The following is a 17320-nucleotide window of genomic DNA, read 5'->3' on the forward strand; positions in this document are numbered from 1 at the left end:
TGCGCATAGCAACATATATCACGTGACTAAACTACACCCAATCAAATCTGGCCTACTATTTAGCCGGGCCAATCAAATCGAATCTAAGAAACACCTCTGATGTCATAGGTGCTTTTATCGACGTTATTTATTTATTTATTTATTTACTGTATATTGTCTTTTACGAGACTAATCCGTGATAAGGTAAAGTTTACACTGTCGGTGAAAAGTCGGCAAGTTAATACAAACGCCATAAAACATTTACTGCCCAATTACATAATCCTTACTAGAGCAGTATCAAACTGAAAAAAGAAGCACAAACAAGTTTGTCAACATGGTAAATGACAATTGAAAAAATAAGAGATTTATTTTGACAAATTGCTCAAGACAAATTAGTGAATACTGAATAAATATAAAAAATCAATAAAGTGACGATATAAACAAACTCACAGACACCTGATCTGTCACTTTGAACATGCAGCTGCAGGTGCTAGTGTAATATGTGTGTGTGTGAGGGGGGGGGGGTTAAAACAGAACTGTAAGATGGGTGTACACATTGGAGGGGGATTCTTTTTTTTTTGTCGCAAGGCATGATTCCAAGTTAATGCAAGTTTACATGTAAAAGTTAAAACACATTTATGCTACACATTTATGGATGATAAGAACTGGATTTCCTGTTTGTGTCACAATCCAACCTCTTATTTCAATATAAATAAAGTTAGAAATCACATATTATACAGTCATAACAATTATCTTGGATGGGAAAAACGCAAGGAAAACTTATTATGAAAATTAATTCCAAGCTAGGTTAAAAAATTAAAGCTTGCCATTTTTAGTTGTCTCCAAATAGTTTAAAAAAAATAATGTTTCAATGATATCAATAAGTTTAAAGGTACTTGCAACATAGACTTTGTAAAGAGATATATACCTCTTGATTTGTTTGACAGCAGTCTAAAGTTTAAACGACAAAAAGATTGCAAAATAATCTGATGGATTTCAGCTAAGACAGAATCATGTCACCTGTACTTATAGCTCAGAGTCATCCAAGGCCATGGCCATACACTCCCTCAATAATATTAATACACGTTGATTTTAGAATTCTGAATTGCATCTACCCCCCCCCCCCCTCAAAAAAACAAACAAACAATACAGTACAATAAAAAAAATTACTGTATCTTACAGGTTAGTGACTTAACTTTTCTGTAGTTTTTCTTTAGTTAAAAGTAATTCTAATTCATAATGCATACACTAGTACATGGAGATTTTCTAAGTGGGAATAAAATATTCATTGAGAGTGGTAATTCAGCAGTATGAGGTAGTCATTGTGTTGCCTAGGGCTAGCTACTAACAATTCATTACTTGCTATAAATGCTAATGAATTATTACTATTGCTATATTGATTAGAACAATTCTGTGATACAAAACACATAAGTAGCAGGGGGTACTATGCAAATGTTTGTACACGTTTTCACCATAGCTACAACTAATGCTAATAATCCAACCTTATTGAGATATTACTGTGAGTGCAAGAGACATTCTTTAATTTCACAACTAAAGTGATCTAACAGTACACTCAAATCAATAACTGTATCCATAGCAACAGTGATATATACCTATCATTTGATGTTAAATATTTTTCTATTGATCTGAAAAATTAATATCTGTCATCATGCAAACTGGAATAAAACCTAAAATATTAATATTTTAAATATCATCTGTGTTGGAACCTATTTAATTTATGTACATTTTATGAACAAATTTCATTTATTACTATTTTGGACATACTAATAAATAATTCAAAAATATAATTAATTAAAATGTAAAATGTAATTCGCTAAAATGCAAGCTTTTTCTGCATGTGACAAGTAGACTAAAATTGATATACTTTACATTTACTTGATTTCCATATTCAGGTACTACATTTGTAACTATCTCTAGATCTTCTATCTCTAGATAGTAGATAGAAAGAATTTTACAAAAATATTTGTCCAGTTGTAGTTCTGAAATGACTGCAACCTGTTGCAGTGTTTACTGGTTTATATTACTTCAGCATCTCTTTGACAAAATATTCAAATAAGCCAAATAACATGGCACATATGTTTTAAACTTGCTGCAGGAAAAGAGTAAAGTATCCTCGCTGATGTGCATGTATGCAGACATGCACACACACACACACACACACACACACACACACACACACACACATGCACAGACACAGACACACATCCCACCCCCACACCCCCACACACACAAATGAACAAAAATTTCAGTCATCTCTAGTATGTTCAAAATGTTCCTGTATATTTGAGATATGTGCAATCACAATGTAAGCCACCCTTCAAATAATCTGATCCAAATTGTTGATTGAAAGTGAAAAAAAGATACTTTTTCAGAAGTGTTTTCACAATAGTTTGATTCTGAGTTTATAAACTTTTCCAAGATCAAAAGTTCATGGCTGATTGGTTGGCATACATTAATTGTGATTTAGTTGTCATTGTAACACACATACTGATAGGTAGTGCTGTTATTGGCATACAAAATATATAACTTGTAGTTTGTACTCCTGATAACATCTGGAAGGTGTAACAGAGACAACATAATGACAATGCTCACACTATTATCACACTATTATTGTACTCCATTCCAGACCCAATCGCTCCCTTTCATCTGTAGTCATCTGGAGGAGTTTAATGGCCAGAAATTGTGCAACAAAATGATATGTAAATAACCAACTGGAGAATAAACTACATGTATATGTTTGCACTGAGAGGCTATAGTGATATATAGAACACCATACACTGCAGCCTGTTTCAAGTTACAGTTCAGTGACTCTGTTTGATACAACTATGCAGAAACTGATGAGAAACTTCACATGCTACACTTTAAAACAGCAAAGATTGAATACATAATTTCTTGTGTATTGGTTTCTACGTGGTTGAATCAAACAGAGCCATTGAACAGTAACATGAAATCCTGTATAATTCAGGATATGACTATTGGGTACCTTCACATAATGAAAACACAACATAAAATCAATTGAAGTGGAAAGTGCTTTATTTTAGCCAATCACATATCTACAGGCTGCAGGAAGAACACAATCCGTGAAAAATTAGATTCTAAAATTTATTTTCTTGTACAAGTTTCTCATAATCTGAACAATACTACAGATTTGTTACAGCTGAAGTGCTATCATTTACATTATATGAGAAGCACCATACATTTCAAGACAGTATAGCACTTAACCTAGTGTAAACCAGCATTTGTAGAATCAAGTCTTTTCACCATTTCTCAACAGATAAGCGACCATATCATGCATTCTGATAGTCATGTTTGTAGCTCACCCAACAGGGCCATAAAATAAAATAATTCTGCAGCCTATCGACCAGCCAAAAAGTTCTGTGTCAAAGCAGTTATGACTTTGCAAGCTCCTTTGAAGTGCTACTGGAAATGATCTCCCTTCATTGCCTTACAGTCAACATAATATATCAAGGTAACACTGGGTGTTGATGCACAGGAGCTTGATTGCTAAATTGCCATACTTGACATATGAACGCATTATCTTTTAATCTTAGCCACAAATCACTCTACCAGGTAATACTAGTATGTTGCCACTTAATCAAATGAGCCATGTGGGGGTGTGCTGGCACTGGTAATCCAGCCTTTGGTTTACTATTACTAAGATAGACGGAAACTAAATCTATTGTTCTTCAATGTGGTAGATTACACAAGTGCATGAAGTGGGTGATAGCATTTCCTCTGTTGTGCGATTCTAATCACCTTGTGATCAAAATAGTCTAAACATTGGAAGTCCCAAAACAGCACTTCAAGTTCGTGGAACTCTAAATAAACTAGTTTTCGGAGACATCTCCCTACTGAGACTATCATTAAAACCAACATCCATTCAATAGCTTATCACTGTTGTATCAACATGTCGCTACAATAGTTTTAGTTTGTGTCTATCTTAGAAAACAAAATGTGATCACATATATAGTCAATTATTATATAACATGCTTATCTGGAGCTGGAATTTAGTCACATACATATGGTGAAATAATAATGTATATGATGTTGATGGGATAACTCTTTCAATAACAAATAGTGTGAACATAGAATAAAGTGTGAAGTCTACTGTTTCCAACAGAAGTTGTTTCACAATCATAATTCATCAGCAATAACTGGTATGCATTTTGAAATATATTCTGATATATGACATGTAGTGGGGTCAGCATGACATTGAGTAACTCTCGGGACATAGATTGGTCAGCATGACATTTGGTAACTTTCAAAACATACGATGGGTCGCATCACACTGAGTAATTCTCAGGACATACAAGTGAATCAGCATAACATTGAGTAATTCTCAGGACATACATGATAGAGTGGGTCAGCACGACAATGGGTAATTCCTACTCTAAGGACGGTAAAACAGTGCATTGATGTGTCACTAGATTAATATCTAAATGTGACTGAAAACCATCCTCAGTGTATCTTCAGCAGAAGGATGCCTCAGTGTAATGACAAATGTACTTCACACTTTTATGAAACGCCACACTTGATGAACATAACGAAACGAACTGAAAATTTCAAACTTTCTATTTTCTCTTACACTTACAAATGAATAGTCTAGATAATAACAATTAACTTAATACCTATATTACTCTTATTTTAATACATAAAACAGTCAGTATAAACTTTAATAGATTGAAAAACAAATACCGGTACATGGTATATCGTTGTAAAATCCGTCTAGCTAACAAATTAGCCAAAATGTGTATCTTTATCAAATAATTATGAAATTATGCAAAAATGTGGATATAATTCAATCACATCTACATATCTAAGTTTTATGGTTAGTATTTTAGTACTATTCACCACTTTCATAGTTTTTAGGAAGTGAATGCAGAACAGCGGCTAATCATGGTAGATGCACAGTCCCCCTATGTCATAAAGAAAGACAAACTGTTTCCAGACAGTGATAGAGGACTTGTGGGTGATCACAGCCCCCGTGTGTCTAAGAGGCGATGATACAATTCAGTAAAGGTTAGGGGGTATAGTTATATCCCCTTCCTTGACCAAACCAAGACCTCACTCCTTAGCTTCTATACAAATGTGTAAATATCATATTATCAATTGTTCTATATAGTCATTTATGTCTGGGATATTGCCAGTTCAGTGTTTTGAATTTTTAGTATAAGTAGCAAGATTTGTACACATTCGTACCTAGCAATCATTGATTACTTTGTTTTGCTGTAGTCTTGTTGCTAGACGTTCAGGCTTTCTTCCGATACAATAAGTGAATGAAGTTCGCTTTGAGGGTGTAACAACTCCGGTGTTCCATCCTCAAAAGCGACCTTCGGTTGCTTGTCATATTGTATCAGAAGAAAACTCGAGGTCTAGCAGCTAGACTAGTTTTGCTGTGGTTCTTGACAATTAAATGATCCAATTTACATAACTTATGTTACACAAAAAGTGGGCTTGAGCATCATTTTCTGAGGAGAACATGTGCAATACAATGAGAGGATCACAAAATATATCTAAGTTTAAGTATCTCTACCTATTTTAACTAATCTAATTGATAAGAATCTACACTCAAAAATATAAGTTGTCTTTATGTTAGAAATTTTGAAATTACTTCAAAAAGCATTTTGTTTTTGGTGAATTATCAATGAGCTATTCAAAGACAATGGTAAATGTATTATTTTGTTAAGTTTTATCAGGCAAATATTTTTAGAAATAAATAACTCTTCATAGAAGACATGTCCCCCTCAAATACTTTACTTCTATGTGACTGAATGGAGACATGATTTAAAGAAATTAGTGGCAACAAACAAATAATTAAAAGTGCCTGTGATATGAAGGAAATGGCTAGATTTCAATAACTGACCTGGAAAGTTAAAGACAGGGTCAAAGGTCAAGGTCTTAAAAGAAAGTTTACACTGAATAATATTGGGATAGACACTTGAATGGAGTCTCCATGTAAGTTGTTGAGTTGTGCAGTAAATAATCATTACAAGTATGGCCACCAATCGTAAAAAGTGATATGAGAACAAAAAGTAATGCATGTATTATATATATTCTCTTCCCTCTTGTTCAGCATTACCTTTAGACATCATGTTTTGAAAGAAATTGGCCACACATAAATGGTACAGTCTGTCTACAATATGCAAGACATAGCTTGATTTTGATAATTGAACCAGAAGGTCAAGATTCAGGTCAAAGGTCACTTTCTTACAAGAAAGCTTGCATGTGATTATATGGGGTTAGACACTTGAATGGACACTCAATGTATTGTAATTTTTGAGTTATGCCATAATAATAATATTGATTTGTTACTCCAAATATGGCTGCCAGCTAGTAAAAACTGATATAACCACTAAAAGTACTCCTTGTGTACATGTATTTTTCTTCTCCTATATTACCTGTGGACAGGATTTATAATAAACTGGCAACAAATAAATAACACATAGTGTCTGTGATAGGCAAGAAATGGCTGAATTTTGATAATTGACTCTGAAGGTCAAAGTTAGAGGTCAATGTCTTAAAAGAAAGCTTGTAACTGATAATATGAGGTAGACACTTGAATGGAGTCTCTAAACATTAGTTTTTGAGTTATGCTGTAAATATCGATTTTTAACTACAAATATGGCCGCCATTTAGACAAATTTGCACATGTTGTGAAACAAAGTTACGTGCATATGTCTCACATGACATGTCAGCTTTGTGTTAGGTTTAAAAGAAATCAGATATTGCATGTCTGAGAAATGACGTTATTATAGACACATGGAAGTATGGACAGACGCACGGATGGACGGACAGAGCCCATTGTAACAGTTTCCCATTCAGGGGACTGAAAATAACTGAAGACATGCTGTACAACACTTCAATTGTAACTAACTTTAGACAAAAATATGAAAGTAACACTACAAATCTTTCACATATCATAAAAAAAATCAAAAAGTCACTTACTAGCGTCTGACTTCACAAATCACATGTCATGATCAGTTCACATAATCAAAACTTACAAAATTTATCGTTAACACTAATTTTTACTCTAAACAATAACAAAGGACTACTGTCTAACATAAAATAATCATATTCAAAGCCACAAAATTACAGAAAAATTAATTGGTTGTCAAAAAATGGGCAGGGACATGCATATTTAGTTATGAAAAATTCAAAAGAAAGAAAACGGATATATGTAATTCCATACTAGCCATGAAAATCAGACATTATCTTATGTAAATATATCCATATTTTATACCGTATTGCTCCACATACATCTCAATACAGAATATATAGTGCATATTTTATACTTAAAACAAAACAGGATGGCAGCAGATAGCCTACTTATCCATACGTGATGCATTAACCTAACCTATAATATTTATGTAACACTTTGAAATTTATCTGAGTGTAATAATAACATGATTCTTTTCACTGAAACAAACTCAATTACAAATCACAAAGTTAGCTTTGCTATGAAATATACTGATTTACACAAGATTTAGGTTTTGGCATAGACAGTGAAGGTTTCCCCCTCTTACTGTCTATGAGTTTAGTCATATGAAACATACTGCTACAAATGTGAGTTCTAAGCAAACAAATGATATTCTCTGAGTAAAAACAAGGGAAACATTTGACAAAAAAACCCCATACAACCTTTATGTACTCTAGGAATGTTGCATATCTGGTGCTGTATTAGATGTAGACAATAAGGTGTGCCGTGACAGGCGCCCTCACACATCGGCTAGCTGATAGGCATGGTATGACACATCATAGCTCACAGACTATGGTAGAATGGCAAGTGTTTTGATGAATGAATGAAGGGCAAGTGCACTTACACACCTTCACAGAAGTTCTGTCCTAGTTAGTTCTGATTAGGATTAAAATTTAGGCAAGAAAAACAGTTGTCTGGCAGAGCTATAGAGAAAGTTGGTCCAGAACAAAAGAAAGAATCTATATCTAACCCTTATGGCTCCACTGATAAGATAACACTAATGTGATAACCTGGGATTGAATCTTTGGACTTTAAACGTTTTGTGGAATGTCAACAATATTTTATGCTGGGGCTTCATGTTGTACTCTAGTAAAGTATGTTTAGTATTAAGCTTAGTCCTGTATAGTTATTCTGGTCGCTTTCTTGTACTTCTAGAGCTAAGACATAATTTACATTCTTTGTAACCCTGTAAATAACTAGCATGGCTTGCGGGAAAGTCCTATGGCAGTAAAACAATTACTTTACATGTATTTGATATATTCAACCAGAGTTTTAAAGATTAAAACCATACTAGTTAAACTTCTTTGAGAGCCTCAATTTCTATTTCACTTAAAGTCTACCCATTTCACCGATACTGTGCTATCTTAGATGTTCAAGACTTCAGACTGGCAGAGTATAGCATAGTCTGTAAAGTAAGCTGTGACAGGGCGCCCTCACACATCGGTCAACCCCTTTCAGCTTGGTGAGGGTGGAGCGACACATGATGTATCTTACAGTATAAGTATTTTATATTTGATGTATCTTACAGGATAAATATTTTATAGTAAAAATGGCTGTACTGGTCTTGGCATCAGTTTTGAATCAATAGAAATGGTGACTTGTTAGACTTTTTATACATCGCAGTGTTAGAATGTCATGGGTGCAAGTTAAAAGCATTTCAGTGAACTATCGCATTTTGCAGCTTGCAAAAAGTTAGGACAGGTTTTCATGAATTACGAATATGAACATCTACAACATTCTCGTCATACTTTTGGAATCACTTTTCACTCTTTCTGTAGTGTCTTCAATCTTGCCAGTAAGGTTGTTTAGTTTGTCATCTTGTAAGTCTTGCTCTTTCTGAATATCTAGCGCCATGGACTTCAAGTTACCAATAACCTGGTGTAGCTCATCAGCCTCTCCGTCCGATACAGCCTGAGACGTCTGCATGTAACTCTGGTGGTGGTGCCCACTTCTAGCTCTTGGACTACTATGGTTGTCCAGACCACTGTCAAGATCTGAAGTAAACAGATAATGTACATAATAGTCTGTGAGATGGAATCAAATAACAGCTAAAAACTGAATTATACATGAATGAGTATAATCTACAGAGTCCACATGTATGAATGTTTTTATGAATTGCTTGTCAAGTCCTTACTATCATAAACGAATATATTGATGGGCTAATTACATCCAACAACACACTATTCAGAACTTTGGAACGTTACTAAAGGACAGCACATGCTGTCATCTGATGACAATTTTTGTTCAAATATGTTTTAATGTATAGTTAATTATACCCTGTTTTAATTAGGTATCACTGCTGTCTTTGTTAGAAACCATCTCAAATGTTATTCATTTCACAGTCATCGTTCACGATATTGTCTCTAATGGTGGAATATTTCTCTACAACCAGGTAGGGCAAGCTAGGGTGGTGATGGTGGTGGTGGTGGTGGTGGTGGTGGTGGTGGTGGTGGTGGTGGTGGTGGTGGTGGTGGTGGGACAACTGCTCAAGATATGTATTTGTTGCAAGTTATGAAAGTAAAAATATTAATACATGTACGTATAGGAGGAGCTGTGTGAGTTTGATGTAGGGTATCTCCCTGCTACTCATCTCAATGTGGTTGGATATTAGGGAAAAAAGAACCTTATTTCACATGCATTTGTTAATATTGAGGTTTAGTCAGCTTCTAGTTTCATACCTTATCCTCTGTACAATGATGCTAGACAAGATTCAAGATTGAGAAAGTGGCAAGGATAGGGGTAGAGATAAGGTTTGGATGGGATGAGATGCATACTTCCATTCTGTCTTCCCTCACAACGATGGAGTAAGACGGGACTCAAGGGTGGAGTGGGGACATGGGTAGGGATAGGGTAGAGTAGGAGAGGGGTAGGGGTGGGAATAGGGTAGGATAGGGGTAGGGATCATAGGGTACGATAGGGGTGGGAATAGGATAAAGAGAAGGTTGGGTGATACACTTCATTTTTATCTTACCTCTGTATGATGATGTAGGATGTGATTCAAGGTTTATTGTATTCTCTGGTAGATTAGCCTCATCAAATTCATATTTTGCATGACACTTTGTTTCCAGCATCTTCAGTATCTGCACTGCCTTGGCAGAGATAATGAAGATATTCACATCGGGTTTTCCAACTTTAAACTGGCTGATTTTCACATCCCATGGCGACGTGATCACAAAGGATGATATATCCTTGAAATCAAAAGCCTGGACCACTTTGCCCTTCACATCTTTACATTCAAGTCCATTTTCTTGTATCTCTACTTTACCAGGGTAGGCATAGTCATTGACTTTCCTGGCATACAAGACCGGATATGTGTTTGGGTTTTCTGTATCTTCCAGAACACGAGAATCAGGAACTCTGGCGACAGCACTCCATCTACCTAACCATGAATCTAGACCATCAATAATGTTCTCAGCAACCTCAAGATCATTGTTAATATCATCAACAACTCTGGAAGCATAATCTAGTTGCTCTCCCTGTTGAACTAATGTTTCACCTGCTTTATTCAGAGTATTCTGGGAATTATATGCCAGTCGTAACAGTTCTCGGCCAAGTTCTGTCTGTTCCCCAGCATCACCAGATTTCACGATGGGTGCTGGTTTGCCCACTAATCTCTCTTTCCAGAAGTGCTCAATGTAGTTATACACTTCTTCCCTGTTAGGCAGCGATCCATACCAGTGTTTATCTGTATTGGTTGCTAGGGTTACACACCGGAACATGTAACTACTGTTTTCTTTCTTCACTGCAGTAAGTTCCGAAAAGTAGACCGTGATGTCGTTGATGGGTTCCTTTTTGTCATCATCTTGAAATAACATACAGTTTGGAGTTAGGATAAACACTCCATACACCCATCTCTTCTTTCTAGGTACGTAGTATGCAGCCTTCCATTCCTTAATAGTGTAGGAACTATCACTTTCTACAGCAATCATTGTTACATCTGTAAAGGCTAAAAAAACCCACATGTTTGGTTACATACATTGTACGAACAATATACAGGTATAAATTCATATAAAACTGTGTAATTCTGGTATCAACATCACCATATCATATTAATGTCTGACTTTGTTCAAAATAACATGAAGGCCACTTTTAATCATTAACATTTATATCATTTGTACACAACATGTAAGTTAATAATCATCTAGACAGACTGACTAGTTCCATCATTGTGGATATTTCATTAGCTGCTGCAAAGACAACTCTTTCTCTCATACAGCATGCAAATATACAAGTGTAGTTGCATGGACTGAAACTTATATTTCATTAAAGACAGAAACCATTTCACATACAGTGAATCTTCAAAGAGTCTGTCTGGGAAAAGAATTGATTCGGTACTCTCAATTCTGGTACCATAATTTGTCAATTATGCAACACATGCAGTCTGACCCTAAAATTCTAGACCAATACCTGTACATGTATGAGAGCTAGAGCATGGAGGTAGGAAGGACGACCTCCATGGTTAGAGTAACAACTGCAAGTTTGACAGTGGGAGCTGGATATATATGATACATGACCTTCCGGATGTCTATGGTCATGTTACAATGACTGGTACATTTCTTATATGAAACTCTGACTAAAAATGTGTTTACTCTCTGATGCCAATAATGAGTGATGCCAGAAACTACTCAGTACAAAAAAATACACCAATCATTTCACACAACATATACTTGCCTACACCCAGTAGTGCTGCGAGTTATGCATAGACTGGATACTGTGATGCGAGACAGATGTTCTTCACAAAGTATTAACATACACAGACACATACAGAACTTGGTGGAGTGAACTGATGGTCATTCACCTTTGAAATTTGAACAATGACCCTTGAAGGATTTGCTGTCTGTTGTCTCTAAGTACATTTGTATACTACCCCCCCCCCCCACCCATATGCACAATGGTAATGAAACTACTATGTACTGTTATCTTTAATTTGCCACCTTCACACCAGACAATTGTCCAAACCCCAAGGATTGTAAACACTTATATACACTTGATTAGTACAACTTGATAATAGGAAAGGTGGTTGCACACGAAAAATCAGGATGATATACAAGAAGAATCTGCCTTGATCACAGCATTACACTATACATGTACATGCAATCATATTTGTATGGTCACTATCATAGCAATAAATGATGTAATGCAGATGCTATCTTTTTGTTTCGCAATCTCAAGGATTTTAAACAATGCATGAACACATGATAGAGTGTGACAATAAGAGTACAATTTTCTGTGATCTTCTTACAGCGATTTGTAGTTGCATAAAATACTTAGAAGAATCATCTGGATAAACACTGGAAAGACCAAGACTTTGTGTATAATGCTCCTATATCCAGGAACCAAACAGCAATAAAGTTTTGAAAGTAAAGTCAGAAAGTAGTGTAAGGTTACATAACGTAAGGTAGAAATGCAATCTCTTGGTACATTCATATGCATGATCTTCATCATGTAGCAAGCTAACACAACACAATGAAGAATAGTAAAACTTACTCCAGGTGTTGTTGATTTGATATCTCTTCATCATCTAAATATATCTGCATCATCAAATAAACAACTATTTTTTCTGTTCTTACATTTTATTTTACTCACTCTTACTCTGATACCAACAAGTTTGTAAAAAATGTGGTGTTAACTTTAAACTGTAAACAAGACATACTTGTTTGAATCTAATGCTCTCATGACTTGACCTTGATCGACACACCGGAATTCCAAATCCTCTATATAACAGTAACAAGAAGTGGAATAATCCCATACCTTGCAAAATACAAATTCCAGTCATTCTTATGAAGGAAGTCTATTGCAAAAATAGGGGTTTTTCTTTGTAACTGTAGTCAACCCAAGTGAAACATGAGAAGGAAAAGGGCCATACTGGAACTTCAAGGACAACTGGCAAGTGCACAAGGAAAGCGTTAGCAAATGTGGCCTCCTAAAATAGATTTACTCAACAGAACAAAAATAACTGTGGAACTAACTAGTAGTAGTGCCATCATATTTACACACAAAACAAAAGCAGAACCAGACATCATATTTACAAATAGTTCTGCTTGCAGACATGTAGTAATACTATTATGTACAGGACTCGATTCTGACATGGAGCAAGAAAGGGACAGTGTCAGAATATTCAGTTCTGTCTTACTCAATCTGCAAAAGAGGACTACCAGTAACTTATACTTTGTGCACAGGAATCTTTTAAACAACAGCATGCCAAACATTTTAGTTGTGCTTTCCTCATTTTACCGAATGCCTAAAGCAGTGAATTTGGGGCCACTTCTGGCATAACAGGGCCAGTGAACCGTGAAGTCAATGTTGAACATATTCAAAAGAAAGTTTTCAACAAGACATATTTTAAAGGCAACTGGGCATGTGATTTCTGAAATGGCTTGGGTGGCCAACCCTCTTCTAGATTCTGGAAAAACCTACAAGTCAGGTTAAAACTGCATTCAAAATTTCTTGGAATGTGTACACGTGTTTAAGAACCAATCTAATTTCCAACTTTTCAAGTATTATCAATTACAACTGATGCATTACAAGCTGTGACCATATATTGTATCCATAATATTAATATCATATTCTATCAAGGTCCTTTTCACTAACTAGTATTTGTAAACTGGCCAACGATATATTCACTCCAGGGTCAACATTCAATTTTCTAAAGATCAACCGTGGGTCAAAGCATGCTGATGTAGCCCTCGGTATAATCATGGAAATATCACATTCACAGTGATAAATGGTAAATCCACACAAAGCTGCATTCACACCTTGATTGTGCTGGCAATAATTTGTATATAAGTAAACACAATCATGAATTATTATAGAAAAATATCAGCATTTTTTCTCAGATTAGACCACACAACTTGCATTGCCACCGTAATGAGTCAATAAAAAAAAAAAACTTTTCTGTTGTCCCTTTTGTGTAACTTTCTGACTTATTGAATTCTATAGTATATATGTGATTAGTGTAGCATATGCATGGTCACGGAACTCTAGCGAGGATGCGGACCATGTGGTACACAAGTTATCGTGAGAAGCATCTAATATTTTACCAGACATCGTGATACAGGTTACACGTCACACACTGCAATGTGGATTGATGTTATCTCATCAACGAAGACACGGATGAGTCTCGACCCTCATATGAACACGTAGCGGCGCACTGTCTTCCTAAAACTGACAAAATGGAGACTAGCTCTTAACTAAACGAATGACTAACCCAACTTCCATGTATTTCACACACTTACCTTTGGTCTAATGACGACGTTAGCGCTAGGCTTGTTTACGGTCGTGTTTTGTCACTCACTTCATAAGAATAACGCCATTCGACTTTCTCACGAAAAGGGCATTGTGGGTCTTCTAGACCACGTAGGCAAATGATAATTCGTAGCGTACAAGGTGATTAAAATATCAGTAACCGTATATCGAAGCAATTACAAGCACTTACCAATAGTTATCATTTTAGACATACTTTAATAGGCATTCTTCATGGCAAAAAGCCACATTTCAAAAACTAGAGGTACATTTCTCTTCAAAATTTAATACAAATGTATCACATCTTACAATGTTTAAGCAAGCTAGTGGGTTTGAAAGTCGCCAGCTGGTCTAACCAAAACATAATGTTTATGTTATGAAAACATGCAAACAGACATGGCTAAAAATATACTAGTGCAATGAGCGTCATACGATGTTTTGACAGTTTTGACAAAATGTTTTCAAATATCAGAAGGACGTTGTCTATGAATAAATTAGTGAAAATACATTTAGTAGGTGTACACAACTGTAATTTCCAACTTCAGACCTATTGAGGCTATTGATAACTATTTTAAGACGCAGTGTACATTTCGACGATATTACATGTAAACTGAGCCATTACGTAGCACGCATTGCAGCTACCTGTTACAGGTCAGCGAAAGATTCATTTGTGCTATATACATTTATATATTCAACGTTTCTCTAGAGATCGGAGGTCACTAAGGTCATTGTGTACTTGCAGCACACCAAATAAATTATTTATCAAATCTCCATGAAAATCATTAGAATGACTTTTCAATTGTTTAATGTGTGTGTGTGTGTGTGTGTGTGTGTGTGTGTGCTTGCTTGCTTGCTTGTGTGTGTGTGTGTGTGTGTGTGTGTGTGTGTGTGTGTGTGTGTGTGTGTGTGCGTGCGTGCGTACGTGCATGCGTGCGCGTGCGTGTGTATATATACCTTTATATGTATAACTTTTTAACGATAAATATGTAGTAAACTATATTTCCATGTACTCACAGCTCCCATGTATTTCTTTATATCTGGCGAAAAATTTAACACTAAATAAAACGTGTATAATAACACGAAATAACACGAAAACTTTACCATGACACAACATTCTAAATAACTGTATATTTGATTATCTTGCTCTGTTAAACCAATTCGTATAGGGTCTATGCTCCAACAGATGCTGTTTGAAAATTCGTTTTATGGGATATTAAGAATTATATATCCAAACCATAGACCCTCCACCCGTGGAGGGTCTATGTCCAACTACGTATATACAGTACATCAACGGAACACTTGCTGTTATCCGATCGCTATGTAAAGTACGCGTACACATTTTTTGGTGAAATGTCTTTCTATATAAAGATAGTAAAAAAATAGGGGGGGGGAATAAATTAAGAACATTTTAACATAATTTATTTATTTAAACATATATTTGAATTATATAAGTAATATCAGGGATTTTAGTTTACGGAAATTATTATCAAAATTTAGCTTAAGTGACCATACTTTAGATATAGAATTTGGAAGAAGGAGATCCCCAATAGTTTGATGTGATTTAAATTTAGTTGATGATGAGATGCATTTCATTTTAGACTGTTTGATTTTCTGTATACAAAGAAAAAATTGTTTAAAGAATGTGATATAAAAATCAGTATTGTTAATAGAAATTTATCTTTTTTTAAATATTATGCAATACCATCTTCCTCTCGCCAATTTTTTGAAGAAAAAAAATTGTAGATATTAATGTGTTACTGTTAGAGAGAGAAAATTGTTTTGCTGTTGTTATTGTTATTGTTAGTATTAATGGTGTTGTTGTTGTTGTTGTTGTTGTTTACCACTGCATTCACTGACGATACATATGTGTAATAAAGTTATTTATTTATTCATTCATATGTATGTGTACAGCTAACACTGGTCGTCTCGTCTTTGACGTGATCTCCGAGGAAAGACGTTGATTTCGTCGAAGTATTACAGCAATGTTACCGGGTTTTACCTTTCACCTAAATTTTGCAATCAATATTTTTTTTTATTTATTGTGGAATTGGCTGTAGCTATCTTTCGTATCCCATTCATATCTGAGAACACACACCCAGGCACTTCGTAATGGTTGCTTTAATAGAAGAAAAATAAAAATGAAATTTTCGGTTTGTTGAACATGATAAAAGGTCGTAAAAAAATCCTTTTGAGAAACCTGGATTTCACATGTAAGACAATGTAGGTCCTCTAGCCTACCATTCACGATCTACACACCAATGAATCCAATAGAGCAGTGGAAGAACATGTACTGCGCCATCTACGACAATATGGAAAATAATCTTAAAGCGAAGTACAATGATGATGATGATGATGATGATGATGATGATGGTGGTGGTGGTGGTGGTGGTGGTGGTGGTGGTGGTGGTGATGGTGATGATAGTGGTGATGATGACGATGATGATGATGATGATGATGATGATGATGATGATGCTGATGCTGATGATGATGATGATGATGATGATGATGATGATGATGATGATGATGATGATGATTGGGGTGTGGTGGTGGTGGTGGTGGTGGTGGTGGTGGTGGTGGTGGTGGTGGTGATAGTGATCATGATGTTCATGATGATGATGATGATGATGATGATGATGATGATGATGATGATGATGATGATGATGATGATGATGATGATGATGATGATGATGATGATGATGATGGTGCTGGTGGTGGGGTGGTACCGATTGTGGTGGTGGAGGTGCTGCTGCTTTCCTACTGTTGTTATGGATAGGTTGTAGTAAATTAAACTCAAATACGAAAATTAAAGTTAGCTCCCCTTTCGCTGTTGATATTATATATTTCTACAAGACATGTACACTGAAGTTTCGATCGACACTTAATCAGCTATAAATATAGGTTCGAAAATGTGTTTTTGAACGTCATGTTTGTGCACTCAAATTACATGGGTTTGGTAGATATTTAACTACATCTGCGGCAATGTTAGACTGTAAGATACATCGTGTTGTTCCGGTCTCCTCTCTTTGGGAGGGGTGTTGACCGATGTGTGAGGGCGCCCCGCCACGGCGTACCTTACGGGCTACGGCAATATAGTATACTACA

General features: G+C 35.6%; 2 protein-coding genes across 2 annotated transcripts in view; one reads left to right on the forward strand and one right to left on the reverse strand.

Annotated features, from left to right (window-relative positions):
• LOC144433760 (uncharacterized) overlaps window positions 1-17320 on the forward strand; it is a 30991-nt gene that overhangs the window by 6009 nt on the left and 7662 nt on the right. The gene's annotated exons all lie outside the window — the stretch shown is intronic.
• On the reverse strand, window positions 8295-14299 carry LOC144433759 (synaptosomal-associated protein 47-like). The gene is made up of 3 exons (XM_078122121.1): window positions 14212-14299; window positions 9948-10922; window positions 8295-8970 (listed from the first exon to the last, which is right to left on the reverse strand). The coding sequence occupies exons 2-3, from the start codon at window positions 10903-10905 to the stop codon at window positions 8705-8707; spliced, it is 1224 nt and encodes a 407-aa protein (XP_077978247.1). The 5' UTR covers window positions 10906-10922; window positions 14212-14299; the 3' UTR covers window positions 8295-8704.

The sequence above is a fragment of the Glandiceps talaboti genome, chromosome 4 (genome assembly GCF_964340395.1).
Source record: "Glandiceps talaboti chromosome 4, keGlaTala1.1, whole genome shotgun sequence".
Classification (NCBI taxonomy): Eukaryota; Metazoa; Hemichordata; class Enteropneusta; family Spengelidae; genus Glandiceps; species Glandiceps talaboti.